Source organism: Syngnathus floridae, chromosome 11, assembly GCF_059516105.1.
Source record: "Syngnathus floridae isolate MCC-2025c chromosome 11, RoL_Sflo_1.0, whole genome shotgun sequence".
NCBI lineage: Eukaryota > Metazoa > Chordata > Actinopteri > Syngnathiformes > Syngnathidae > Syngnathus > Syngnathus floridae.
This window is the reverse complement of record NC_142423.1, coordinates 4,025,578-4,053,096: the sequence shown is the minus strand read 5'-3', so window position 1 is coordinate 4,053,096 and position 27,519 is coordinate 4,025,578. Positions and strand designations below refer to the sequence as shown.

The 27,519-nt window shown below is 42.8% G+C and overlaps 5 protein-coding genes across 9 annotated transcripts in view; 1 reads left to right on the top strand and 4 right to left on the bottom strand.

Annotated features, from left to right (window-relative positions):
- chchd6b (coiled-coil-helix-coiled-coil-helix domain containing 6b) overlaps window positions 1-2,261 on the bottom strand; it is a 29,686-nt gene extending 27,425 nt beyond the window's left edge. Inside the window, exons 1-5 of one of the 2 annotated variants that reach the window (XM_088390075.1) lie at window positions 2,022-2,225; window positions 1,848-1,922; window positions 1,320-1,404; window positions 1,145-1,199; window positions 921-1,077 (exon numbers count right to left, since the gene is read on the bottom strand). In XM_088390075.1, the coding sequence (XP_088246201.1) occupies window positions 921-1,077; window positions 1,145-1,199; window positions 1,320-1,404; window positions 1,848-1,874 (324 nt within the window). In that variant the 5' untranslated portion in view covers window positions 1,875-1,922; window positions 2,022-2,225. Of the gene's footprint in view, window positions 1-920; window positions 1,078-1,144; window positions 1,200-1,319; window positions 1,405-1,847; window positions 1,923-2,021 lie in introns of both variants that reach the window. The other variant, XM_088390074.1, reaches the window with a different exon arrangement.
- Window positions 2,262-2,506: 245 nt separating this feature from the next.
- On the bottom strand, window positions 2,507-7,448 carry tpra1 (transmembrane protein, adipocyte asscociated 1). Of its 2 annotated transcripts, none has more exons than XM_088389959.1 (11): window positions 7,237-7,448; window positions 6,418-6,595; window positions 6,219-6,351; window positions 5,955-6,041; window positions 5,430-5,502; window positions 5,222-5,301; window positions 4,987-5,097; window positions 4,829-4,889; window positions 4,168-4,270; window positions 3,907-3,987; window positions 2,507-3,823 (listed from the first exon to the last, which is right to left on the bottom strand). In XM_088389959.1, the coding sequence occupies exons 2-11, from the start codon at window positions 6,582-6,584 to the stop codon at window positions 3,553-3,555; spliced, it is 1,167 nt and encodes a 388-aa protein (XP_088246085.1). In that variant the 5' UTR covers window positions 6,585-6,595; window positions 7,237-7,448; the 3' UTR covers window positions 2,507-3,552. The 2 variants fall into 2 exon arrangements, with proteins under 2 accessions (XP_088246085.1, XP_088246086.1); XM_088389960.1 differs by having other exon boundaries at window positions 3,574-3,823; window positions 3,907-4,072.
- Window positions 7,449-7,724: 276 nt separating this feature from the next.
- LOC148390398 (phosphatidate phosphatase LPIN2) lies at window positions 7,725-15,189 on the bottom strand. Of its 3 annotated transcripts, XM_088389957.1 has the most exons (21): window positions 14,955-15,189; window positions 14,784-14,831; window positions 13,368-13,568; window positions 13,201-13,296; window positions 12,806-13,071; window positions 12,611-12,712; window positions 12,431-12,536; window positions 11,696-12,344; window positions 11,493-11,586; window positions 11,200-11,381; window positions 11,028-11,121; window positions 10,885-10,954; window positions 10,620-10,712; window positions 10,497-10,555; window positions 10,211-10,361; window positions 9,978-10,126; window positions 9,789-9,875; window positions 9,559-9,711; window positions 9,262-9,376; window positions 8,892-8,995; window positions 7,725-8,808 (listed from the first exon to the last, which is right to left on the bottom strand). In XM_088389957.1, the coding sequence occupies exons 3-21, from the start codon at window positions 13,557-13,559 to the stop codon at window positions 8,664-8,666; spliced, it is 2,907 nt and encodes a 968-aa protein (XP_088246083.1). In that variant the 5' UTR covers window positions 13,560-13,568; window positions 14,784-14,831; window positions 14,955-15,189; the 3' UTR covers window positions 7,725-8,663. The 3 variants fall into 3 exon arrangements, with proteins under 3 accessions (XP_088246083.1, XP_088246082.1, XP_088246084.1); XM_088389956.1 differs by lacking the exon at window positions 14,784-14,831; XM_088389958.1 differs by lacking the exons at window positions 14,784-14,831; window positions 14,955-15,189 and adding an exon at window positions 13,783-14,747.
- A 1,099-nt stretch (window positions 15,190-16,288) lies between these two features.
- Window positions 16,289-19,044, top strand: myl9b (myosin, light chain 9b, regulatory). Its single transcript, XM_088389716.1, has 4 exons — window positions 16,289-16,443; window positions 17,746-17,949; window positions 18,030-18,191; window positions 18,324-19,044. The coding sequence occupies exons 2-4, from the start codon at window positions 17,766-17,768 to the stop codon at window positions 18,497-18,499; spliced, it is 522 nt and encodes a 173-aa protein (XP_088245842.1). The 5' UTR covers window positions 16,289-16,443; window positions 17,746-17,765; the 3' UTR covers window positions 18,500-19,044.
- A 346-nt stretch (window positions 19,045-19,390) lies between these two features.
- On the bottom strand, window positions 19,391-25,647 carry tgif2 (TGFB-induced factor homeobox 2). Its single transcript, XM_088389715.1, has 3 exons — window positions 25,313-25,647; window positions 23,463-23,704; window positions 19,391-22,659 (listed from the first exon to the last, which is right to left on the bottom strand). Exons 1-3 carry the CDS (start codon window positions 25,329-25,331, stop codon window positions 21,295-21,297), a joined length of 1,626 nt encoding a protein of 541 aa, XP_088245841.1. The 5' UTR covers window positions 25,332-25,647; the 3' UTR covers window positions 19,391-21,294.
- Between the last annotated feature and the right edge of the window lie 1,872 nt (window positions 25,648-27,519).

Sequence of the window (27,519 nt, the reverse complement as noted above, 5' to 3'; positions counted from 1 at the left end):
ATGACGTTTTATTTGTAGCAGGAATGGCACCTCGGGGATAGAGGGAATAGTACAGCAGAAGCAGGTAGTGTTACTGGAAAAGAAAAGAGCATTGGCACCCAATATGTCACCTGTTGTCACTTGTGGTCCAACTGAAAAGAGCTACAGTATGTGTATGGACGTACTCTGTCAACACAAGTGGAGATTCGTTTTATTTCTTGCTCCATTGCATATTACGTGATAATTGTTAGGATGCTGAGGATTGCAAAGAGCACAGTTGACACTTTTATAGGGTTGTTTATGTTTGCTCTGCTTGCGTAATTAAAATAGGGGAGAGGAATCTTTGCCATTGCTTTGGGAACTGCCTCCATTTCAACTGGACTCAAATTTATTCATAGAGCACATTAAAAAAAAAATAGTTGACCAGTGTACTTGGCAATGAAATTATTTACAAACAGAAGTTGAACAGCAGGAAGTATCCAAGCTGAATCATACTGTGGGAACGCTCAGAATTAATTTAAACTGCCACAATAAGATAGAAAAAAAGCAAAAAGTGTGAATGATGATGTCTTCACATGGTTTAAATGTATTTGTGCAGCTTTCATCCACTCTGGAAAATACAGGCTGACGTTACTTCAATTACTTATACTTAAATCACGTAACGTAACATGTTATTCTTAATCCAAACAGCAGAGGGCGGTGTTGACGAGTTAAAAAAAAGGTTTTGACAAAAAACGGTTTTCAATTTACATAATGTATACAATTTACAGTTTGTCTGTGGATTTTAACTAACCCGCTGAAAAATATTGCTTTTCCTATTTCTAAGTTTTCAAACAATGTTTTTTCTCAATCGTATTATTATTTCGGAGATATTTTAGTACAACAAAGTCCAACCACAAGAACTATTCAACATTATGTTACAGACAGACAATGTGACTCACCAGTAGCTTTGCCTTCTCGTGCTCTTCCCAGGCCTTCCCTCTCTCGACCATGAGCGAAGGGCTCAGATCATCCAACCCGACAGCCGTTGCTGTCTCTCTATCCCTCTGATTCAATTTGGCCAACTGCTCCTGCACCAGAGCCTGCTGATTCTGGAAGCTGAATTCAGAAACATAACCATAAGTAGATAATCTATAGCTGTCAGGGTTAGCTAGATAACACTTACTTTCTACGGATTTCTTCCTGTAATTCTGTGGCAGTGGGGCCAGGTGATTTTGAACCTGGAAACCAAAAGGGAAAAACACAATGGCACTTCCTGTAGCAACAAACTTTTTAGAAGGAACAACAAATGAAACCAATGGAGAAGAAACGTAGCTTGAGTATCAGTGACAGCGACATACTTGATGTTTTGTGATTGTCTTGCTTAGTTGGTGCCCTGGAAGACCCCTGAGTGTTCTTCATTCGACTGAGAACATCCTCTGACAGCTGGAAACCAGTAAATGGGCTTTGCATCACAATTTGGAATTTTAAATTTCATCTTCATTTGGAATAAAACAGTGACTCAACCATTCATGCATCCAGACTTAAATTACTTGCTTTGCATATATTTACTACTCTCATTCCTGTTCTGCAAGTAGATAACACAGTGGGAAGCTACGAATGAATTTCTTCTTGTAAGATGAAGAAAGTTGCATGGATTTGAATTTGAATAATGTAAAATGATGACTTATTTTATCCTTGATTTTATCCTTTAAAATAAAACTAAAGGTGAAGAGTGTCAAAGTGGCCCTTCTTTATGCAGCCATTGGAAGTGGGAGTTTGCACACTACTGACCAAATAAACCAACAAAACAAAGGCTCCCAGTGAATCGTGTTAATCATTATTCAGTGCGCACGTAATTGAGGTCAAAGCCAGTTTACTTTCATTACATGGCAATCGTGGCTGGACCGCGTCATTTGCAGAGGGTGTCAAGTTGCAAGCGGTGGGTGTCAATGAAGGGGCTTCTGGGTGCAGGTTCATGTGAGGACACAGAAGCCCCATCAGCTAACAATCATTAACGCCACTCAGATGTAATAGCAGAACAAAATACATTAGACACTTACCTTTACTCCTTCAATAACCGTGACCTTTTCTTCTTCGTCCAGCCCAAATGACACTTTCCTCGCCGTGCTGCCATTTCCTCCCATTTCAAACGCCTTCTCCGTCCCACTTAGAGTGTTTTGTTTCTTGGGGATCAATTCTGCTTTGTTTGCTGACAGGTAGACATTGACTTAGGAGACAGCAGCCTCCCTCAGCCGCCCTCTAACGCTGGTCCAAACGGTCCAATCAAGGTCACTCCGCCCTGCAATATTCTCAAAGCTAATTGGTTGGTTGAAACAATTGTGACGTCATCGTCCATCACATGTGAAAAGGGGAAGATGGGAAATGGAGTCTCGAGCTGAAGTCTAGTCAACCTATTCAACATTTTCCTATGACTGCATTTTAACATTGCAATTTTAAAAACGATTTCGATTTTTGGTATTATTTTTTAACCTAATTAAATGTCCAGTTAAAGAAATACTAGCAAAATTCATTAGAGACAATGGAAAACTGTGATAATTTTTATTGTATATAGCATGGAATGCTTTGTCAGGAAATATCAATTTTACAATTGATGGAATCCAATTTAAAGAAGCATTTTAGAGCTACTCTGCACAATAAAGCAGTTACTGTTCACTGCTCTCGTCAAGGAGACATTGCGTCAGCCAGGTCAAGAATGTTTTTGTGTGTTACCTCAAAACAATACATTCAAATATAACCTTGCCGTATGTTTTCAGTATGCAGGTTACTCTGATCAATACTATGTAGTTTTAATACAAATATCTGTTGTTCACATTAACTTCAAATAATTTCCGAGCACTCACACAACCAACAATGACAGGTGGGACAAATATAAGGCAGGTTTTGCCAAAAAGGAGAGAGAAAACAAATTCTCTAAATGAGGCATTTCTGGCTCAGATGAAGAGAATAGTGGTTAGCTTCTTGAAATGACTCTTATCAATATTTTCATTTGAGGTTTAGAAGGTGTGTTGGGCTGATGTCAAGATGTAATCCGAACCACAGAATGCATATTCAATCTACTTCCCCATCACAAAGCAACACACAACACTTGGACTTGTTAACACGACAGCAATTAGTTAAAACGGTGAAATATACCCGTCAAAAGCACACGACGTTGCCGATTACGTTGACAAATGGCAGTTGAGGAGACAATTGATATTTGGTGGGAGATAGTTTGTGAACCATTTCACTGGGAATGTACAAACCATACTCTCTGAAATCATGTTAAGACTGGTGTCATAAAGAAATCTTCCTCACTGAGGACAAAGCGATTGCAGAAGAAAAGCGGAATGAGAGAATATCTGCTGAGAAAAAAAGTCAGCTTGAGCGACAGCAGCAGGGCACACTGGCGACAGTGTTAAAAAAAATCTGTCAATAAGAGTCAGGGTCCGTAAGATAAATGGATCAAAAACGGTCCTTCCTTACTTCTTCGTCCATATCTCTACCGCGTTGGTCTCATAGAAACAGCACATTTACATTTTGCTCTTGACTTCACCTCAGTTGCACACGCTCAAATTGAGCCCCAGAAAGTAATTAGACGTTAATAGGTCTCCAACGTTCAGCTTCGATGCTGTTGATGCTGCTGGATCCATAAGGTCCTGAAACAACATCGTCAAGATACGCCCCAACTACACCCGTACCGCCGGGACCCGAGCCGTCAAACTGGGTGGAAGAATAATACAGGCCCTGCTCGGTGAGCTCTCTACGGCCCAGCGCTGAAGCGACGGTCGGCGGAAGGTTGACGTCGCTTTCGTCTGCCTCGTCCACCTGGGACTTGTAAGAGAATAGGATTTTGGGTTCTGAGCTGCGGGCGAGATAAAACAAAAGAAAATCATTTTTTGGTTAGCCTTCGGCACACTTTTGGTCTGTGTGATTCTTCTTACATACCCAAAGAATCCTTTGAGGAATGTGACGTAGATGAGTGGCGCGAAAGCAGAGAAGTAGAGAAAGGTGGTGACATCCACACAGCTGGATCAAAAAGAAACTAAGAGTTGGGCTTTCACAGGTAGGAGAAAGAGCTACACTGAATCCAAATAGCTCTGTATGCCTGTCACTTTAAAAACAGATTCATATCTATTGTTGTGCCACCTATTTAAAAATATTTATGCACGTATTCCAAATTCATGTTGTGTAGGTATTCTTGCTCACCAGAGTCCCTCGATGATTCCCGCACAAAGAAGAGCGCTGCCCAGGCCCTGGATGAAGTTCAACAAGGACAGGATGGCAGCATACACATAGAAACTCTTCTTGGCTGCACCGACGAAACAAAAATAATACACTGTAAAAATAATCCTCCTTCATTTCTACAGACCAAACTCACGAGCCGCCAGAAGCACTCTTGTCAGTCATGACAATAAAACTATTTTTTTAAAAAGGTTTACATGCTGTGTCATGTGTCAGTGTTAAAGAAAGTGGAACTTGACAATTTTTGCACGTGCATTATGCAGTCTGTCTCAGGTTGACTATTTGTCAGTATCTGTGTTGACAGTAATCTTACCATGATGAAGACTCACTGGTAGGAATTTAAATGACTGCATCTATGTTTCAACGAAACAATTTTCATGGTATTGATTTGCTTTTAGAAAAAATAAATATCTTTTCCAAGGCTTATACTCGGCAACAAATACAAGGCTGTCAAATGTATTAATTTGAGCTCACAGCTGTACGTGCAGAGCGCATTGTGAAATGCAATCCATGCAGCACATTACATTTCCTCTTCTTTTGTTTTTGTGTCATCTGAACTTCTGTTTTTGTAAACTGAGCAGGAAGCAAACTGGACAAGAGTTTGCCAATCACCATTCCAACTTACATGGTAGCGATATCCTCTCCCTCACTGGAGTTTTAGGTAAGACCACAATCAGAGAGTACACCTAGGAAAGACATAAATGATGCTGAAAAGTGAAGGCTGATATGATCCAGCCCCCCCCCCCCCCCCCCTCCCCCTCATTTTTCCACTGAATATCTAACCAAGAAGAAGAAGCAGGAGCTGGCCAACCAGAAATGTCGCCCTCCATGTCCGTAGATATTGAAGTCCTCGGCGGATAGGTGACTGTCCGGGTAATAGATCTCTAAAATACCCTGGAGGGGATGAATTTGACAGAGGAAGGGAACAAAAATTACAAAAGTTAATGGCACTTGTTTTTAGATGCTCCACTATTACATGTATTACATTATTCTGTCAGTGTTTATCATCTGAAATCACCTGTGTAATGGAAAATGCTAGGGCCAGCACAGTTGTGATAGCCAGCACCCGCTTTATACTAGAATTGCTCTCCAGGTGACCTAGAAATACAAAATGAGTCACAGCAAAAGAAAAGAGAAAGTGCATTTTAGCGTTTTCAATGAAGACCACCCACACCTGCAATATTGCAACATATGAAATGAAAAGTGAAACTATAAAGAAAACCAACCAAAAGCCAGTCCCAGGATGACAACACTGAGTTCAATGGCCAGTAAGAAGAAGCGGGTGATTTCCCATAAAACCTTTGAAAGAAAAAAACAAAACAGAGATCAGGAGACTGTGCTGTGATAAAACAGCTATGTTCTCATCCACAAAGGACACGCACAACCGTACAGTTGACCTCTTGTTCGTAAGCATCACCAAACCATTTGTTGTTTGTGCAGGGAACCCATTTGAGTGCGTTCGTAAGAGTACATACCGTAGTTACATCTCTAGTGTAGATAAATGCTAAATGAACAATGTCGCCATGTCTTTTCTCGTTTATGAAACAACCTTGCAAATACATGCCGTGATTCGGATCAGGCCCTCTGGCCACTACTGCGGAAAAAGGGGAACATTTCTATAGGCAGCTGCTTGGAATTATTACACAATACAACAGCCGTCGATGAAAAACAATGTTGGGTTATTGAACTCAATCTGATTGTTCTTTTAACAACACTGGAGCTACACTGCCGATTCCTTTTCCTTTCCTTACTTTGTCGATGATGGTAGCAGAGCTGGATGCACTGACAGTCATTGATACAATGGCCCGGGTGATCCCAACTGCTGCTACGACAAACACCTGAGACATACAAAACAACATATTAGAAAACCAAAAACATGCTGTCAGTAAGTGTATAATTTTTTTTAAAAAAGCATCATATGTGACCTCTTCACTTAATATTGTTTTATTTTGAAATTCGAACAGGTCTGAGGTCAACCAGCATCACAAGTTTCCACTCGATGTCTCGAGTCCTACCAGCAGGTAGAAGGTGATGAAGATTGGACTGGACGTGACCCGAATTTTTGCCCTGGCTGACGGCAGCTTCCACATCAGGAAAACAAAGAAGGCCACATTCGGTATGAGGAGAGTGATGTCCCAGAAACGCACTCTAGAAAGGCGAGCATAAAGACCATTAGCACCATCATTGTTCATTTGTGTTTTCTTTTGTGATTACCTGGAGTCACCAACATCCTCATACAAAATTTGTAGACATTTATGAGGCTTGCTGATGTTAGATTCTGAATCAGGTACCCAGGTGGGGAATGCAGATGTATTGTCCAGTGGCGCTGATGTGCTGCTGCCATTGTATTGAGCAAACCTAACCACAGGAGTGGCTAGCATGTTTTTTCCGCCTGGGAGGAGACACAGACACATTATATAATTATAAACTCAGTAGAATGTAAGTAAGATATGCTATTTCTGGGAGGAATTTTCATTGAAATTAATACATCACAGCTGTCCATACATACCAAGCATTCTTCACCACAGGTATTCTGTTTGGTACTAAGCAGGCACCTGCTCTCACAGGTTCTGATTCAAAACATTATGTAACAACCCTTGGTGTCCATGTGAGAGTCGTAAATGCAAACTAAAGGAGAAGTGTCAGTAGTTGGACTCGAGTACTTGTGTACTGTATTAAATGTACTCTGTCGAAACAATCACATGACGATGTTAATGTAATTGATTAAAAACTACGTATGTTAATGTAATAATTAAAATCTACCTTGGGTAGCATTATCGTCAATCTGTTGGCAGTTTTAACACAATACTTAGACGGAATTTCATGCAGCGTTGTTAGCCGAAACAGCTAGTTAGCCTTTGTCAGCGTTAGTGAATTTTGCTAAGTGGGATAAATATTTTTAAATAGTAATTTACGCAAGAAACGGGAGGGTTGGCGAATGAGATGTTCTCAAGGAATTTCGTTTGTACCGAAACAAAAGTGAAAAATACACTGGAAAGGCGGCAACACTAATCCCGCAAAACAGTTTTTTACCTTTTCAGAAGACTCCGTTGTATACGTGCTGTAAACGTTGTAGTAAAATCATGTAGCGTTGCCGTATGATTCACATGCTGTCCCAAAAACGACACACAATATTCGATTAGTAAATATAGCTGGACATGTTTTTCTGTCGAGTTCCCTGGGCGAGAATATATCCCCGAATGTCAGATGACATTTTGCAGACTCGCGTAGTAAATCTCGCGAGATCGTACAGTGACGTCATTGTACTGTTTGTTTTTGTTCACGAAAACATGTCCAGGAAAAGACTGAAAAGGCACTTTGTCCAATTATTGCATCATTGTTGTAAGCCACTTTCAACACTTTAGATTGGTCAATGATTTAATAATAATGATGATGATAATACACAACTTTGGACTGACAAACAGTAAGGATCTGCGGGGGGGAAATGGAAAACCAATTAACAATAAAGTAAATAATTGGGGGTGGAACTAACAAAAAAAACAATATTAAAATGCACAACATGTATTAAAACAGATTTATTTATTTCAAATGCATCATATCTGCCATGCATTTAGTTTTTAAAACCGCACATTCAACCACCTCCATTGAATTCCATTTTTGTATCATTAAAAGTACGCACAGAAAATAAATAGTGTCATTAAACAACCATAAAAAACATTGCAATTTTCCTCAATTCTTAGGTCAGAGACATTATGTCAGAATAAAAGCATCTCCCTCATTCACAGTGTACAAACGTTTCTGAATGTTGTAGTGCTGTAGTCACTAAAAGGAAGACATGAAATGTGCCATTTGTTTACATGGTGATTTTGCCATCACAGCCATTCTCTATGAAATGATTAAATCAATCATTTTCAGCATAACAAAACCACCATGCACTTTGTTTGCAGAGTAGGGAGTAATTGTCATACCTAAATTCTTTAGTACCATGGGTATACTAAAACAATTAAAATAGCAGAGACCCCTCCCCCCCAAAAAAAAATCTCAGAAAAACATTATTGTTAAATAACTTAATAGTAGCCAAAGCACAACGTATACAACTCCACACCCATGCATGCAGATACGGTATCAAGCGTCCATTCAACAGGAACGTCATGTCACTGCTTGGTGCTTCCAATGGTCCCATCACGCATGAAAAAAATTGGCATTAGCATCATTTTTGGCTTATGCTTTAGGGCTGATATGTTGGACGCAGTGAAAGCTATGTGGCATAAATAATTGGAATGAATGTCATCGCAAATAATAAAAACAAAGGCAACATATTACTTGAACAATTGCATATTTAGGTTTAACATTGGACTGATTGTACGTATCAGTCGGAGTAGTGTAATTAATGCTGACTCAATAACACCACCGGGAAGTCAATCAAAGGCAGTTATTAGGTGTTGTAACACATTGTTGTAAATATTAAGGCAGATGATGGTTATGTTGGTGTGGTGTATCTACAGTAGTGTGTCGAGGTCCAGTTCTGGCAGTGGATCCTTCCAATAGGTGACGCTGCTGAATTCGAGACACGCGAAAGCAGCAGAGCCGCTCTCATCCACCTCAGGGAAGAAATGCTCCACCAACTCACCGAGGTGGCTGTAACTACACCAAACGATAACGACAATTGGGGAGTGAAGCGCACAGGTGTTACCCCACAATCGGTGTAGAAAAGGCTCAAAACTCACGAGGACTTGTTTCCTTTGGTCATCTCTTGAAGCAGCTCTCCTTTTGGATTGACAGTAAAGATTCTGGTGTTGTGCACCCCCACCTTCCCGTAGGCGTAAGCATCCTGCACAAACCATGGGCAAGTATTCAGTATTACCTGAAACTAATCTATCATATATGTACTGAATGTTTTATCATCATTTTGGGGAGAAGTTGTAGGATTTAATTGTTACGTCCTTACAAATACATGTCAATGGGCGTCAAATATATGCGAAATGTGTCTATTTGTAGGTGGGGCGAGTACCAATCACATGCAAATAGAATTGTATCATATATTTGTAGAAATGCATATTCCTATACGACAAAGAGAAAATATGCAGGGGTGCATACGTTGGTCCTGTTGCCAAAGGCAGCGTAGAAAGGCTGTTTCCTAGGATTGAATAAATCCCTGATGTCACTGAGACAGGCGATTTTAAACACCTCCGGCTTCTTCTCAATCACCTCCCTGCAGATGGGACGACAGATCATTTCATGAGCAACAATTGTTAGACAGATCATTTCGTGAGCAACAACTGTTAGAATGACACATTCTGAAAAACTATCCATCCACTTCGCAACCATTTTGCAAAATTCCCTCCATCCATTTTCTATACTGCTTATCCTTTGCAGGAAAAAAAGAATGTGTACCTGTGCAGTGCAGAAAAGAGGCTGCTTGGGGCCAGCAGTACTGGGCCTTTTGGAAGAACAGTCCCTTTGTCGTTGACCCACTGCAGGTAGTTCTTCGTGATGGCGGCCATGCCTATAGCCCGCGCAGAACAATACAGGAACTTGTAGCCATTTCTGCAATAACAGAAAGAGTCATTTCAACAGCTATGCAAATACTGTTATTAACACCAGCACGCTAACAGTGTACCTACTGGTGAATTTTGTGGTAGAGTTTGGTTATGTCTTTGTGCGTCCAGTCTTTCCCAAACTGAGGCAAGATGTGTCCTAGAGCATCTGACCTGTCAAAAAAAAAAAAAACTTCAAACTTCCCAAAGCATTTTCATTGTTTGAGTCAGAAGACCAATTAGAACTATAGCACGAGGAGAGACAGCTGTGTGTACTTAGTGATCGTGCCATCTATGTCTGATATGATGATGCGATCGTCCCAGTTCCACAAATAGATGGCGGCCTCACAGCGACAGGTGCCCTGGTATTGAGTGGTCACGCTAAATATCACCTTGTTGACTCCTTCGCGCAAATTCAAGTTTGCCTGGTTATGAAGTATAGTAAAAAAAGGTAGTTAGGTATAGTCACACATTATTTACACAAAGAGGACGACATGCAGGTGTCTTACAATTTGTTCAGAAGTCAGACGAAGTGATTTGCGGTACAACTGAGTGAGACACTGAGTGGTGCGAAGCGTGTCTGTTGACAAGCTCGAAGTAAGGACGGCTTTTTGACCAGGCCCTGCCACTGCATTTTCATCCCCATCGTCCAGTGTAGCGCTGAGAAGGGGAAAAAAACATTATTAGTAAAACCGCACTGCATCATACTCAAAGAAATACTAATTCAAATACATTTCTCCTGTGCTTTAACTAAATAGGGCAGCCAAAAATCTTTTAATAATAAAACATACGTACATTTCTGTGTTAGGACCCTCACCCTGTACTTCCTGGTTGTCTTTCTTCTGAGGCCCTTGCTGAAAGACCAAAAGACAGTTTCAGTAAATGCTCAGAACAACGTTTAAACACAAAAACAGCAACCTGGTTGTTGTCCAAGTCTCTTCTCCTCCAGGAGAACCACCAGCGTCCAGACCTTTTAGGCATTTTGTCCTTAACTAGGCTCTGAACAGTACTCTAAGGATAGAGAGCACAATACAAACACATGAATTGGTTTGATCAGAATTTTCCCACCGTGGTGTGTGATGTCACAGATAAATGTCTGGCTAGCAGTTAAGGCCATCATGGGAACCTTAGTGTGAAGGAGTCTTAAATGAGGAATTATTCTTAAAAACAACAACAAACCAACCTTGGGTAAATTCCTCTGGAAAGCTGTCAGCGACAAAACCATTGGAGCAGCCACTGCCCAGTTATAATAGCTGGCAAACATAGGCATGAATTTGATTACAATCACAAGTCAATCCTAATAAAAAAAAAAAGTTGAAATCTTACTTGGAATTGATACAGATCACTAGACTCGGGTCATCAATGATTCCTGGAGTGTTGACAAAGTCTTGGTATGACACAGAGTGCTCCAGAAACTTCTCTGGACAAACAGCAAAAGACACATTTGACACTTTCGTAGACAGTAATGCTCAGATGGCAGAAAGTCACACTTATTTACCTTTGGTGATTTGGCTGGTGTCGCCCACATGACCGCAGAGGGACATGCTGACCTCTGTGGCGTCAGGAGCAGAATCTGACAAGTACTCCGTACCGCTGTCCAGCGCGCCCATAGATTGCGGGGACTGACTTGCTGAGCCGGAGCCTTGCTCGACGACAGGAGGGGAGCAATTCTCCGTTTCACTACAGACATAATGCGAGACACTTGATAGAATAAAAACTTGAACAATTACAAAAACAGGAGAGGGCAAATACTTTTTCACAACACTGTACAAAACGCTTTAGTGCTTTTACCTCTTGGGGAAGTAGAGTGCTGCAACCTCAGGGTCAAGTGAAGTCAGATCATCCAGGTAAATACCCGTCGGTCCAAGATGATGATTACATCTGCCTACAAAAGTGCACAGATGAACATGTTAACATTTACACATGCTAAAAAGATCCTGACTTGAAACCTGAATCCAAGATTAGCAAATCGTCACCATAGTTTTGACACTCACCCTTCTTTTTGTCTTGCTGATCCTGTTTGGTTGAGAACTCGGCGCAGTTTGCTAACTCCTCAGCAGACATGTTGTCTGCGTCTTCATCTTTTTGAGATGCAAAGTGAGACAATCCAAGTCGGCCATCTTCTTCCCCTCCCTCGGCGCAGGGATCGATGCCACTGTCGCCCTTGCTAACGGCTGCGCTACCGCTGCAGCCTGGTTCCGTCTGCCCACTCTCCTGCGTTTCCATGCTTGTGTTGTCTGCTACATTTCTTTCCACCATGGTGTCTTCAGTGACCTCACTGTTATCATAATTTTGACCTTCAGGTGCATCACTCCTATCACCAACTTGCTCAGTATTGACTGTGGCATCTTCAGGAGCAATGACTTCAGAGTCATCCTTCTCAGACTTTGACAGGCCGCTCCAGGTTGAGGCGGTAAAGCTGAGGTGTTCATCAAAGGTCAGGGGCACCGTTTGTGAAGCGTAGGCACTCAGGTCCAGGGAGTGAGTCCTGGGTTGCGGTCTGACCACAGTAACCCGGCCTGCTCTGCTACAGTTATTCACAGGCTCATTGCTCATGTCAAAGGAGTCTTGCCTCTGAATGGTGCGGAAATGAGTCGAGTCAGATTGCTGCAACTCCCCTGATGATCTCTCAGAATGGCGTGGCTGCAAAGGCAAAAAGCAGATAAATTACGATGATAGTCTCAAATGTGGAGCTCCTGCGCGGCACACGGGTGTGAATCCTGCCTTACCGTGGGAAATCCTCCCCAGTTCCACTGCATCAATACCCCGGGAGACTGATTTTTCACCACAAGCTCCGAGTCACTCTTGGGGGAGGATGGACGGCTGTCAAAAACACTGTTGGGAGGAGAAGGAGTATGTGTAAGTGCCTGTCACAATCAGTCACACTCAGGAAGAGATGAATTTCTCACTTTTCTACAGGCGACTGGTCTCCGTCCGAGTGTCGATGAGTATCTCTGACTCCCGACTCCTCCTCGGGTGGCTCCTCAGACAGCGAATAGTACACCGACTTACTTTAACACACAAACAAAGCACATAACAATCACATTAACCCCTCCTTAAAAGAAAATAACTCGGATAAACCAAAATTGTATTTGTTCACCGACCTGACTTGCAGCTGCGTGGCATGTGTATCTTTATCTGGGCTCTCTTGTCCACTATAATCGTTATCCCACTCCCTGTCTTTTTCTTGCTCATCTGAAGAGGACATCGCCTCTTCTCTCTGGCGACTATCTGAGCGCACGCATTTACGACGACGCCTCTTCTTGCGCGTCCCGGAACCAGAGAGAGAGGATCCGTCATTGGTCTCCTCAGTGTCTTGGGGGACGTCAAAAGGAATTGGGGATGTGCAGAGATGGGCAGGGACTTCAGACTGCAAGAAATGACCACACTAATTAACAACTAGCCTCTAACCAATACTCCACTGACTGATTTTGGAGTCAGAATTTTTGTTTGGCCACTTCAGCCATGTGATGTAACTCCATTTGTTTCTTTATCTTACCTCCAAGTTTTCATGTTGCTCAACAAAGAAAGCTTCCCCATTGTCCCCTAGCTTCATGTGCAGGTCCACTGGTTCTCCATTGATCTCAATGTCCACCTGTAAAAGACTCAAAGGCATCATTGAAACTGAAAACAAACAGACTCAAATGGAAACGAGACTGAACTTACCACTTTCTCCTTGGAGCGAAGCACACCCAGTTTGCCAAAGCGGACATGAAAGGGGGAGCACTGGAAGGAGCCATCGGGCTGTCGCACCACGATGACATCGATCCCACCGGTGAGAGTGGCGGGATTAAGGCCACAGTACAGCTCCTTGACTGTCACATACACGGTCTCTGCCAACTGGCCCACAATATTCATGGTTTGGGACTAGACATCAAAAACAACCAATAAGCAAAAAAATATTTTTAAAAAACAATCCCCAGCACCCCCAGACAGAAAGCAGCGAAAATTATTATATCTGTTTCTTAGATTCCTGCAAGTATATCAGCTTGGTTTTCAACTAGACAGGGCCAGATTTCACTCCGAGTACATTTTCTGCTCAGCTATATTGGGTTATATAATTCAAAACATCAAGTCTTACCCACAGTGAGGAACGCAGACGTTCCTTCTCAAGCAGGCTGCCATTGCTTGACTTTCTCTCTGCCATACCGCAGCACTATTGAAATCTCGCACCCATCTATCACACACCAGGCCCCGGTTGCCAAGGTAACCCACATCTATATCTTTCATATTACTCATCAGTGCCCAACGGTAACCTTTGGTCCGCTTGAATCATTCCAAATTACGACTTCAGCAAAGTTCATGCCACCCACTCAATTAAACTCCAATTTGCCGTCTGTCACAATGCTGCTCAATCCCATAAGTGACACTGTGCTGTGAGTTCAGAGCAAAATTAAGCCGCTATGAGAGTCCTGGCACATTCAGTTACACACTCTCGCTTACTCTGATTCACAATTTAACACTGCACCCATATACACAGTCACTGTCCAGTTGGTACTTCCTCACTGACGCTGCACATGACAGCTAAACCAGCAATTTCTGAGAGGCTTTGACAGGCTATTCACACCAAGCTGACATGGAAACACAGCACACACTCATCAGTCAGGCGTCAGTTTCTGGAGCTGACTACAGCGCGCCTGCCCCTGAGGGATTAACATGGATGCTGCCGCTTGTGGGCGAAGACCACTTCAATAAATAAGACAATCACTATGTAATTTTGTCTGAATGTAAGACCGCACTTGATCACCTTCACTCCCTGAATGACTGACTGACTTACTCATTGACTTAAAGTGATGCTCAACTGAACAATGACCTAGAGACTTGGGTCAATTAGTAGAGACCAGAGATTTGAACAAAACACGATCAAGCAGCATTTAGCTATTATGTTGCATGTAAATGGAATAAACTGCAAACGGTACTTAAGTCAATGCTTTTAAACACAAATTAGAAACTTCAGAAGTCACCAGGAATGGGAAGGGGGGGGGAGACTATGTTGTGCTGATGCAGTCCCCTTTAAGACATACGAGCGACACGACACGTCTCTTATAGTAATATTACATAAACTGACTTGTAATTACTTACCAAATCTTCAAAGCTAGTGAATCTTCAACTGTCGTTTTAACTGTTACACTAATAAAATAATAAGAATGTTGAAACACCGGTAGCGGAATCGCTGATTCTTTCTTTAAATGTCAAACGTGAAGATCCTTAAACTTTGTTTCACATAGGTGACAAAAGTAGAAGAAAATGTACCTTTCGGGACAGTGCTCAACTTGTGAAGGCGTCAGCCATTGTGGACACTTCCGGGTGAATGAGACATGCACGTGACACCAACAGCCAATGAACAATGAGAAATGCATTCAGACACGCCCACGCTTTGATGTGTCAACATACCGTTTCCTGGCAATAATTACAGTTCCTTAATGATTAATGATTTTATACCAGGACAACAAAAACAACTTACTCATACACATAAATTTTCAGCAACACATCCTTGTGTTTTCTATCTGTGATGCAAGCGTGTGACTTGACCATAATGTGTGTATACTTGATTGTTGTGAGCTTTGCAGTGAAGTCATGCTTCTTTGTACTGAACTCTATGACGCTAACACAGGGTGTATTCTGTTGTTGTTGTTTTTTTTTTTACATTCTTGCTACTGATAGAATACTCAATAAATTTAATCAGCCACCTATAGTACAAAATACTAACGATAGCAATAAATAATAGGAATTTTATAACAGTTATTCAAAGTTTGCGGTGCACATGCTCTCTCCAAACAGTTCCCTTGTATTTAACTTTTAATTGGATACATTTGCATCTGATTTAGAACAGCATGCATTCAAACTTTTTTATATTATTATGTTTATATTAATAATTATTATATGAACAGAATTGTTACAATATATTTGGCATTTATTATTGATTGTTATTTTAATACACCTCCCCTGGACATCTGTTGAGAATTAGCACTTGTAGTAAATCACTAAAACCAAATCTGGTTTGCTGTCTAATGTTTATTCTCTTTAAGTACAGTTTGTAACAAACTTGTGTGCAGTACATTTCACACTGAACCATTATCCAAGTACACTTTTTTATTTTCCTTTTTTAAGAAATGTTAATGTTGAAACTGTGCATAATTTTGCAGTGACTTATGAAAATATTTCACAAGTTAGTACAATATACAGTGGGGGGGGGTCTTTTAGTATTACTAGACAACACAGCTTAACCATGAAGGGAAGTGTGCAGTCATGGCTTAAATCAAGAGGTCCCCCTGCTTGTTCATGTCACAGTGGTGGCAAAGCAAAGTGCCTATTAAGGGAACTGCTGTTCTTCTAACTCCAACATGATGCTCCCATAGTGTCTCTGCATCTACTCACAATACTGCCCCATACTGCACCTCCTCCTCTTCCTAAATATTTATTTCTCTAAATAAGGCAGCCCTGTCGTAGTTCCTGTCATTTCTGCCTACTCCCCCTTCAAACATCTTCCTTGTGTCCGTGTGGCAGTAGCAAGCTGCGGCATGCGCATTCTTTTCCCTTGTATGGAGAAATGGCCTGGCCCCGAGATGTCTTTCTACGGGCCGGGCCGACCTCGCCATTGGCCGGGACGGGAAGGGGAGGGTCTGATTCTCTAAACAAACTTTTCAGTGGGACTGCCTGCTTCCCTTCCCACTTTAGTGCTGTGTCTGGAGCAGTGGACAAAAGGCGTTTGAGGGACTCCCCACGTATACCTGAAAACAAGGTGAGAAAGAAAAGCTGTTTTCCGACTGGATGGCACATTAAGTGTTGAGAGTGGTGTGGATTCTGCAGGTGAAGATGTGGCGCTTGCAACACTGATGATGGGCTTGTTCGTATACTGCATGTTGCCGAGTGCACTCTACTGTATTTGGGTTTCCTCCATTACACGGTGGAATTCCTCTGACCCATTTAGATCTCTTTTGCACCTCATTGACTCTGCACATTTTGTGTTTTTGGAACTCCTGACCTTTGAACTCCATGGTTTGAGCAAGAGTAAGGGATGACAGGAAGGCCGTTCAGTCACAACTGAATGAATGTACGGGTGTGCTTTTGTGTCGGGAAGAGGAGTTCAAGAGCAGTCTTTTCTATTCTATTCTATTCTATTCTATTCTATTCTATTCTATTCTATTCTATTCTATTCTAGTTGCGATTTGTTGATTTCAGCACTCATTGATCATACTCTGCCCAGGAAACAGTCATCTATTGTTCCAAACATTTAACACAATTAGAGGGCCTCAAATTAGTGTTTACATTAGTGCGACTTCAACTTCCAACACACACAGACATGCTCACGCACACACTTACACACACCGCGTGGTGATGAAAATCAATGTAGATGAGAGAGAGCCTTATCTGATTGTAGAATTTTATGGTTAAATTGGAAATTAGATACTGATTTATCTCCAGTTTATTCACTGAGAGGTCTGGAGCAAGAAAACATTTTATATTTTTATGAAATACCAATCACACTAAAACATTGTATTGCAGTATTGGTCACTTATCTTCTCGTCTTAACTTTTTTCTTTATAGTAACAGGGGTTGTTATCGGTAATGTTCATTATAAGGATAGACAGGCCTTTGGGGGCAGGATGGGGCAGTGGGTGTAATCGTCTTTTCTCCGTGCAACTGGTTGGAATGGCAAAGAGTCGAGAGGCTGATGGACACAAATAGTGTGACGTCACCCCTTGTGTGAGTCATCCATTAAAATGGACCCGCTCCGTCGAAACCTGAACGAGCTCCCGCCGTCTCGGTATCAACAACAATCACGAATCGCATCCCACAACACACACGTCAGAGCCGAATACGAGTGACAGGTCTATTTTTGGATGGACGTTAAGTTAGCTACTGTGGAGATGTGTCATTTTCACACCTATCACTGGAGATAGATTGTAAAATGATGATCACCTGTTAAATTATACTCGGTGCAGTGGTTGAACTGCAGATACAGCCGGTGTCCACTTGGACAAGCACCAATTAACCTAGTAATGATAATTTAGCTAACGAACCCTAATCAATTTGCGCACAGGCCCAACCTCAACCGCCGCCATGTCGAGCAAGCGCGCCAAGGGAAAGACGACGAAGAAGCGCCCACAGAGGGCCACTTCCAACGTGTTTGCCATGTTCGACCAGTCTCAGATTCAAGAGTTCAAAGAAGCCTTCAACATGATTGACCAGAATAGGGACGGCTTCATCGACAAGGAGGATCTGCACGACATGCTGGCTTCTCTGGGTACACCATCAATTTCATTCAACCACCTGGATGGAACATTAACACCGTTCCTTCGATTGATACCATTTTCTTGCCGTTAGGTAAAAACCCATCTGATGACTACCTGGAGGGCATGATGAGCGAAGCACCGGGACCCATCAACTTCACCATGTTTCTCACCATGTTTGGAGAAAGGCTCAACGGCACCGACCCAGAGGACGTCATCCGCAACGCCTTTGCCTGTTTTGATGAGGAAGGGTCTGGTAAGTTGACGTCATATTTGGGTCTCTCAAGTCAAAATGGATGCCAGATATTTGGCGTAAGCTAAAGTATTAAATCTTGTTGGGGACACCTAACCTTGATGTTTGGTCCAATGTTGCCTTTTTTCCTCCAAGGTGTGATCCACGAAGACCATCTGAGGGAACTGCTGACCACCATGGGGGACCGCTTCACAGACGAAGATGTGGACGAGCTCTTCCGCGAGGCGCCCATTGACAAGAAGGGCAACTTCAACTACGGCGAGTTCACCCGCATCCTCAAACACGGCGCCAAAGAAAAGGATGACGAGTAGAAGAGAAAGGAGAGGCGGGCACTCACCTGCCTCTGCACACACGCCCCCACCCAGCCGATTATACGTCCTACTTTTATGAATAGATGCTTGTGATATATTTGCAAAGGTTACCATGAAGAAGCATTGCATCTTAGCAAGTGATAGCTTTGAGATGCTATTAACTCCACAATGTGTGCACGCAGATTTGGCAATCAGATGTAAAATACCAGAAATGTTGACCTCTTCCTGCCATTTAGCTAGCACGCTTGCAAAAAGCATTGCAAGTTTCCTCCGTATTTGGTTTATCTATCGTGAAGTTTAAATAGATCGCGAAGTAGTTTGCTTCTATTATCTTTGACTGAAATGCCCATGATAGGAAATTCCCCTCCTCTGTTGTATGACAATCGAATGTGGACTTGATGAGGCGTGATTTCAAGAGTTTGTGGTCAAAACTCCAATTTCACCAACTGGTTGTGTGTATTTGGTCAGGATCTGCCGTGTGTGCTGTGAAATTGTGAAATCACGGGGTGTAAAATGCTCAGGTGAATAAAGAAGGTTTATCCGTGCCCTTTGACCATAAGAAGTGTTTTTTTTTCTCTCTCTTCTACAAAGTTTGGTTTATGATAAATGGAACATGACGTCTGAGAACCGACCCATTCAATGAAAATAATTCATCATCTTGAAATGTTTTCAGTCTACTGCAACTGTATCTTTTGTAAGGTAGAAAATAAAATTTCCCTGCGCTGAAAGTGTTCCATTTGACTGATTTGAAATATAGTAGTTAATGTCCATTCATTTTTGGCTATCTAGTGGCCCAAAATGACGATGGAAAAGCTATCGGTTTAGATGCTAATGCTAAAATTGACATCAAATGCCATCTGGATTATTTTCAAAATGCCACAATGCTGATGATTTATGAAAAACTGAGCTTTTATTTCTTTGAAACGCTTATACAAAACACACAAAGTTTAAGGCATATATTGCACAAACTATTGAGCTCATTTATATGTATAAAACAAAACAAAACGGGGTTTAAGGCACAGAAACCCGTCATACTGCTAACGGTCAGTAACATCATTAAGATTTTCTGAATGGGTTTGGCAGTGAAGAAATGACAATGTTTGAGATAAATATGTCATTACCAAACTAAAACGCCTTGACCTTGAAAATATTTACATACAACTTTCTCCAACTGGAATGTCAAGCATCTAAAACATACAAAACCATGCTATCTAAAACCTGTTCATCTAATTCTTTTGACCAGACATCTCTGGAATCACAAGCCACATCCATGTAGTAGTAAAAAATAAAAAACTACTTTAATACTTAGTTCTCTACGCAAAAACCTAATCCTGGCGTGACCTGTGTAAAATGAGGTATACATGCACATCCATTGACAACATGAACAAACCTGAAAAGAACAGAGGAATGAGATTCAATGCGAAAAAACAGCGAGAAGGAAATGGATAGGCAAAAAAAAAAAGTAATTCATCTTTCAGCACATGCAATGTACGTAATGGTACAAACTGGCCAAATGTTCAAGGACTCTGGTAAACAGGAACCTCACAATTCCGCTACAGTATCTCTATGATGTCGACATTCAGTCGCACAAATATATTGCAGTTATTCTAAAGACAGTTTCATGGAAACTACAATTTCATGAATGACTGGACATTACTAAATCACAGATGAGTGGGGGGGGCGCGGGGGGATATATATGCAATATGCCTGAATAAACATTTGTCAACTGACATTCAACTTTGGCCAAGTAGAAAGAAATGGTCTCAAAAAGATCCGTTCTTGTGTCAATTGCCTCAGACAAAAAGGTGCCAAATGTAACAGAGCTGCAAGATAAGCATGATGTCATCAAGCCGCTACACGATATCGTCATCGACTTCAGTAACAGGCTCAATGTGACCGTCCTTTCATTCCGCAAGCCCCTCAAGGACAATACTGTTGGAATGGACGAGAACTCATCATCATCATCAAACAGCACACAAAAAAAAAAATCCTTTGGCTATAAAATACAGACATGGTGACTGTGGAACAAGATCTAAACGGTACAGCATTACTGAAGAGAGACACCATTTACTCCAGTTTACCTCCGTAAGAGAACAAAAATAAGCCAATGAGGATCATTTGAATTATAAAAACGAGGACTATGTTGTTAGTGTAACATGGAGTAAAAACAAATGTAACTAACCCCTGGAACGTGTTTGAACAGCTTTTATACATTCGAGAAAGATTGCTACCGAAGGCATCGCAAACCACACGCTACTTATTTTTGTGCACTGAATGGAATGCTCAGAGTGTTGCTAACAGCGGCTGCGTCATTTTAAAGCACTTAAAGAGGAAGCCAAGTTAAACATTTGCTTTACAAACACAGCACTCTGATCATTATTGCGTTCATAGATGATTAATGAAACAACAAAACCTACCTGTTTTGGGGCATCTTGGGGTGGGACCATTTTGCCACTTGCTGTCGACCGAAACGTAAAGATTCGGCTTGCGAACGTCACGTAACACAATCCATGTCATCGCCAGCTGATAGCATGTGTCAAAATGGCCGCCTCCCGGATTTTGATGCTTAATCAATATTGTACATAGAACATATTGTAAAAAATATTTGTAACTTGACTTTCCCTTAAAAAATACTTGAACCAGCAGCTATTTAAAACAAAATTCATGGATCTAAAATAAAAGGCCTGTATTTCACAGGCACATGCGTCAATTCGATGCGGAGTGGTGATTATTTAAATTTTTTACCAGTCTGTCCCACTCTTGCCCCCTAAAAAAGGTGAGCACCTGCGTTCCGCTCACTGTGTGCAGGCTGTGTGTTGCGGGCCCCACACTGCGCCGGTGATGGGCGCCTTCACGACTTGCAGGGGGCTGGGCTGCCTGGCGTCGGCGTGGACCATGCTCCACATGTTGGGCACCACTGGCGAGTTTCTCTGGGAGCCGCCCCCTCCGCCGCTGCTGGGCGCTGCGGTGAGGTGCGGTGGGAGGCCCAGCAGAGGTGTGACCGTTGAACTCGACGCTTTGAGGAGCTGAGATGGAGCCTGGTCGGAGGTAGCGACCGGTGAGGGGAGAGGGGGAGGCGACGCCGATGAGGCGATGGGGAAGAAGTGGGTTTTGTGGAAAGGCATGTAAAGCGGGCCTGTGAACGCCGAGACACTTTGAGTGGGAGCGGCTGGCACCAGAGTGACGGCTGCTGGGGAGACCTGGCTTGTGGTGGAGGTAGAACCCGTAGCTGGGACTGAGAATGGCCTGGTCACAGGCACTAGAGGATTATTTGAGGCTGCGGTTGGATCTGGATCGACGCAAGGCTTCTCAGATTTTGGCTGCCCATACACAGGCACCAAGGTTGGCACGTGAGCTGGGATGAGCTGTGACTGCTTGCAGTCCTCCAATGGACTCCAAATGGCTTTGGTCACGGGCATGGCTGACAACCTGGGGGCTGAGACCAGGACTGAAGCTGGTGCAGTTGTGGCAGAAGACTGAGGAGTATCTGGAACTCTGGCTGCCACAGACACCGCCATGGCCTTTTCCATCAGACTTTGGACCCTGCAAGGGTCCAAGACTTGCTGGCGGTCTTCAGGAGGAGGTGTGGGGCCCATGTCGCTAGCGTAAGAGCTACCCTGTGACTCTACCTTCTCAGTCTCTCTCGGAATGCTGGTGTTCTCCTGGATGCGGTTGAGCTTCTCCTGCTCGGCGGCCCTCTGCAGTGCTGCATCAACCAGAAGCCTCAGATCGCTAAAATCCTGAGTGGGCATGAGCTCAGGGGGTGTTGGGGGAGGGGTGTTGAAGAGGCCTCCGGATGGGCTCGTCGTTGCTCCTTGCTCCTCGGCCTCCCTCAGCAGTCTTTGCGTGTCAAGCTTCATCAGCGCCTGAACCGAGCTGTCCTTCCCGGGATAGCCCGCTCCGGTCAGAATAGCTGTGGCGGTGTTGCCGAGGACGCCGAGGTCCAGAGTGGGGGCCGAGCAGATGACAGAGGGGCGCTGTTGAGTGGAGCTGGCGGACGAGTGACTCTCAGGGGAGCTTGCGCCACCGCCGGTGGACGAGTGGCCTTCGCTCTTGCCGCTCAACTTGCGGGAGACGGTGAACTTGGTGGGGTCTTTGCCATCTTTTCGCAACAGGTCAGGCAGGAGACGGCGACGTGCATTAATGAACCAGTTACATATCTGGAAAAGAGGAAGGGATGGACATTGTGATTATGTTTTAGACTCGAGCTTAAAGACTGAAGAGAAAAATGCCTACAATTTTTGTACATGCTCTTGAACACGATTCAAGTGTGACAAACTATCATTATGCAGGCAAGATTGTGAATAAGCCCTATAATGGTGGGCACCACAAACTTGACCTTTTTTTTTTCTATTTCCCAAATCAGAGATGCTAGTAAACTTCTCAAACCTGTCATGTTACATAATAATACAATACAATATGTAGGATAGTAATATTTATGAATTAGGGTTACGTTAAAAAACTGGTGGATTTTTTTTGCCGAAACGTCATCACTATAAATTACACTGCATGGTAAAAATAAGTATTGCTTATATAGGCCAATCCCGGTGTGCTTGGAAAAAAACAGGAATGTCAAAAGTACATTTAAGTCATATGGAGATGTATTTTTAAACATGCCAGTAAGCAAACACTGCCGGGTCAAATCTGGACCATCTAGCATCCTGGTGGTCACTGGATTTTTACCATGCAGTGTCATTTATGGCAAACGTGACCAGACATGACCCAGTTCCTTTTTGTGGTCCAGCCTCCTTAAGACACCATGCCAATAATGAAAGTCTGTGCTCAAAACATTGAGCCGCAAAGAAAAGCTAGCCAAATGACATTACAGCCAACCGACGACATGAACATTACTTGCGGCTTATTCGCATCCTTGTGATGGCGGGAGAGGAAATACAAAACCGATGCTGAACATTCATTATGCGGGTCGCAAAACAAATATATCCGTTTGGAATCATCTCGTTACCTGCAGCACGGACAGGTTGGTCTGGCTGGACAAACTGAGTTTCTCCTGTTCCGAGGGATAGGCGTTGAAGCGGTGCTCGTACAGCCAACTCCTGAGAATCTGCACCGCCTCTTTGGGCAGGTTGCCACGGCGACGGCGCTTCCCGAAGAGTCCCCTTCCTGACAGGTCGAGGGGGGAGCCGTCATCACTGTCGGACATCGCAGAAGACTGCTCCTGCTCCGTGTAACGCTCTTCTTCCGAAGCTGGGGGGGGGGGAAAGTGTCAAGATCTCAGCAGCGTTCAGGAGGACACCGCATCCATTACAGACAACTACAAAACAAATGCTCCAAGCTGAAACTAATGCTAATGAAATGCCTTTCAATGATTTGGTATCAGTATCAAGACACTGATGGGCCGTAAAGGTCCACTTAAACCCAAGTGAGCTAGTTCAGTTTTAGAAGTTTTGGGTGGTCAGTGGAGGGAATCTCCTCTTCAAAATGGAACATGCCTGATCCCATGGGGTGGGCCACAGAATGCACTAAATGTCTCTCTCTGCGGCTGAGTGAAACCTGACCCCCAGGGCAGCGCCTGTCTTCACAAAGGAGATTGTGTGCATATCAACATCACAGTGGCTGCTGGCCCAGGAGTCCATTGACCATGCGAGGAAGAAGTAAGCCGTTTTCACTCAAACGTTGCTACTTTTTACAATGACTTTTACACTAAACCCACAGTAAAGACTTTAAAATGTGCATGGGAAAGCTAATGTGGAGAGGCCCTGCTTCTCTAATTGTGTTGTGGTAGTAGTTAACTTCCACATTCAGGAGTTGGAACATTTCATCTGGTCTGCCACATTCTATAAAAGCAAATAAAACTATCGCCGAACAACTGAAGCTTACTACTACTACTGATTTGGAGTGAAACCTACAGCCTGTAGGCCATATTCAAGACTCGCAAGCATTTGAACCCAGCCTGCCAGACATTCTAAAAACAAATACAACCGAGGGAGGAAATGCTATAAAGATGTAATCTCCAAATGCTCAGAATATATTGTATAACATTCGTGCGTTTCATTTTATCATTAAATTATGTTTGGGTCGTCTAATAATTTGGTTAGAAAATTGCTCAAAATTTGATTACACGCCAGTCAATTTGAGGTTTTTTTTTTCTTCTCCAAACTGCTAAAAGTCCAAGTAAATGTCCTCTCCTGTTGTTGTTGTCGACTCCTTAAGTCGACCAGCTGCAGCCCGGGCCGCATTGTCTTGTCTGCCATTGGTGGCACCTCATTGTCAAAAGAGACCAAACTTTTTTTGTTTTGTTTACAAGCGCATGCTGCTTTCATATCAGTTCGAGCGCGACCAGCATATGCGAATCTCACGAAATCTTACGGTCCTTAACAAAAGAAACAAAATCGAAATAATCTTTAATCACGATTGAAAGTCGGGTAATGTTTCATTTGACGGACAAGGGGGGAAAAATCTCAGCATCGCACGAGCCCGTTAGCCGAAACCAACAAGTTTTCATGCTAGCACGTTTTTTTTTTTCAAAGACATCCACGTTTGACGGACAGCATTCAAACAAAGCGGACAAAATTGTTGTTCGGGACACAAAGGAGGCAGACGGCGAGCCGCATGTCGCTCGGCCAGATGGACACGATGCCTTTAGGCTAAATGGGCAGCCTCGGGAGATAACTAGCTGGTTAGCTGTCCCTCCACAATTAAAACACAAACACGCCGCATTGGCTGGCGACACGCACGCACGCACACAAAACGCGCATTCCATTCTAAACCAACAGCAAAGACACATTGGGCTCACACAAGAGAGCCAGTCCACGTTTAGAAAGAAAACGTTGAAAATGCCAAAAGTACACTTACTTCGCTTGAATGCTTTCATTCTTTGTTGATGGGCGGCTGGAAAGCACGCAGCTGTCTCAAGTTGCTGCTGTGGGGAAGCGTGCCCGCGAGACAAACGACGGTTGACACAACAGTACTTCTTCCCACACGCTTCTTTTCGCTCCCGTCTTGCACAAACTTAAACACGTCGCCTTAAAGCTTGCTTCGCGTGAAGAGCTTGGCGCGGTCGGCCAGTTCCCATCCCACTGTTTGGTTTCTTCTGAGGATAAATGTTTCTTTTCGGCGTCGCTTGTTCTATACCTGCACGGCAGCAAGCAGAGCTCTTTGCCAATCTTGACAGTCGCCACTGGAATGATCCCGCCTTATTGACGGGTGTGGGCCAATCACGACCTTCCGTTTTGCCTCTTTGACAGTTGTCAACCAATCACGACGCTCATCTGGACAACGGCCAGGCTCTGTGTCATCCAAACTGACTGTAAGACCATTCCATTCAAAATGTAAAACTCATGAGATTGAAATGCAAGATTTCACCCGAAATAACAATTCCGTTTATTTACAAAAAAAAAAAAAAAAAAAAACACGCAGGTATCAACTGGTGCATTTCGAATGACACATTCACGCTTTGTGGGCGGCATGACGTAACACTAACCCAAATGTTCTTATATAAATTCTAAACGACGTCTCAACTAATCTATTGTGCAACATGTTGGAGTACATTTTAACGGGTTAATGATGTAATCTACATTAAATGCGTGTTTCAAGTTGATGACCGTACAAAACAAATCAAACAACACGTATACCTGTCAATGACATGGTGATACCATACGGTTTCAATAACGGAGGGGGAAATCACGGCTTATTTACTCCACCCCAATAAACAGCAATGACCTTTTGAGAAAGTAATTCATCATTTTATTGAACCATATGCATTGTATGATCTGAACAAACTTTAAATCGTATAAATAGAGCTACAGTATTGTAAACAATGATATCCATTTATCTAATTTATGTACACAGGTTCATTTTAAGAAGCAGGGGTATGCTAAGAATAATCATTTCAATATCAAATACATCAATCCGCACATATACTTTGAGTGGCATTTGTGACAAAGTTTTTTTTTCAGGAAAACAAAGCGTCACTCACATTTGATGTATAATTATAGCGAAGAGATCCGTTTTCTTATCAGTGCTTACTTTATGAAACAAGTTTTTGCTACATCATCTCTTGTGGTGAGACAGACGTTCTGCCCCTCACCCCAGTAGGACAAAGCAAAGATGCTAATGAACTTGCAAGTCAATAGGCCTTTGGAATACTGTATGTGGGCGGTGGAGGTAAACTAAACACGTCCTTCCTTGCTCTAGTAATAATACGGTTGGCAAATGATTGCAGTCTCCATTCATGTGATTACGAAATGAAAAGTGTAATCAACACAAGGACACAGTTGTCCCTGTCTGAAGGTCAAAATACACAATTGCCTAAATCAATTTCCCTAAATCCAGAATTGATCAACACGTGATATAAATTAATTGTTTGCCATCATGTATGTGTCATCTAAGGCTTGGTTTGTTTAAAGAATCTCCTGGTGGGCTCAATGAAATACTATTTTTCAACCACTGGCCTAAATCAAGCCTATCTGGAGCCATGATTAAACCAATATCAAAAGCTTCAACAGGAAGCATATACCCCAAAGTGGAACCATCTTGAAACTCAGATAAGCCCACTCAGGAAATAGACCTATAGGTGTGTCCGAATGATACTGTATCAGTCAGCCAATTGTGTATTGGAATGAGACCTCGTACAAATGTATGAGATCACAATATTATCTTTTGGAGATATCCATTTTGTTTTCCAACACACTCTCATTCTGTCATGTTTATGTGCTCATCTCACTTCAAGTCAGACCGACAGATGTGCTCGGGTTGTTATTTGCTTATTCCAAGACAATTTAAATAACTAGTCAGACAACTGTTCCCTACGAGTGAGAAATCAAATCAAGTCAACGACAGAGATTTCAGCTCAAACAAAAGACGTGGAGGTGATAACGATGCTATTCACCTCAGTCAAAGGGAAGGGACATTCACCCCGGAATGGGCAATTGACACTCCCTGGGCCTCCACTCCACCCAGCAGGCAAAGCCAACAGCAAACAAAGGGCAACCATCAAGAAAGAAAGGCGCTCATTGGGATATTTTCAAGTCAAAGCCTTAGGTTGCAGTTTTGGGCTTGAA

Excerpts from the sequence above, each read along its gene's own strand:
- myl9b (XM_088389716.1), top strand. The coding sequence starts at position 17,766 with ATGTCGAGCAAGCGCGCCAAGGGAAAGACGACGAAGAAGCGCCCACAG. Across the intron at positions 17,950-18,029 it reads CGACATGCTGGCTTCTCTGG|GTAAAAACCCATCTGATGAC; the intron begins GTACACCATCAA and ends TCTTGCCGTTAG. Across the intron at positions 18,192-18,323 it reads TTTTGATGAGGAAGGGTCTG|GTGTGATCCACGAAGACCAT; the intron begins GTAAGTTGACGT and ends TTTTCCTCCAAG.
- tpra1 (XM_088389959.1), bottom strand. The coding sequence starts at position 6,584 with ATGCTAGCCACTCCTGTGGTTAGGTTTGCTCAATACAATGGCAGCAGC. Across the intron at positions 5,098-5,221 it reads TAGCATTTTCCATTACACAG|GGTATTTTAGAGATCTATTA; the intron begins GTGATTTCAGAT and ends CATCCCCTCCAG. Across the intron at positions 4,271-4,828 it reads GGAGAGGATATCGCTACCAT|CCAAGAAGAGTTTCTATGTG; the intron begins GTAAGTTGGAAT and ends TCGTCGGTGCAG.
- LOC148390398 (XM_088389958.1), bottom strand. The coding sequence starts at position 13,848 with ATGGCAGAGAGAAAGTCAAGCAATGGCAGCCTGCTTGAGAAGGAACGT. Across the intron at positions 9,712-9,788 it reads CTCTACCACAAAATTCACCA|AAATGGCTACAAGTTCCTGT; the intron begins GTAGGTACACTG and ends CTGTTATTGCAG. Across the intron at positions 9,377-9,558 it reads CTCTTTTCTGCACTGCACAG|GGAGGTGATTGAGAAGAAGC; the intron begins GTACACATTCTT and ends TCCCATCTGCAG.
- tgif2 (XM_088389715.1), bottom strand. Across the intron at positions 22,660-23,462 it reads CCAACCTGTCCGTGCTGCAG|ATATGTAACTGGTTCATTAA; the intron begins GTAACGAGATGA and ends CCTCTTTTCCAG.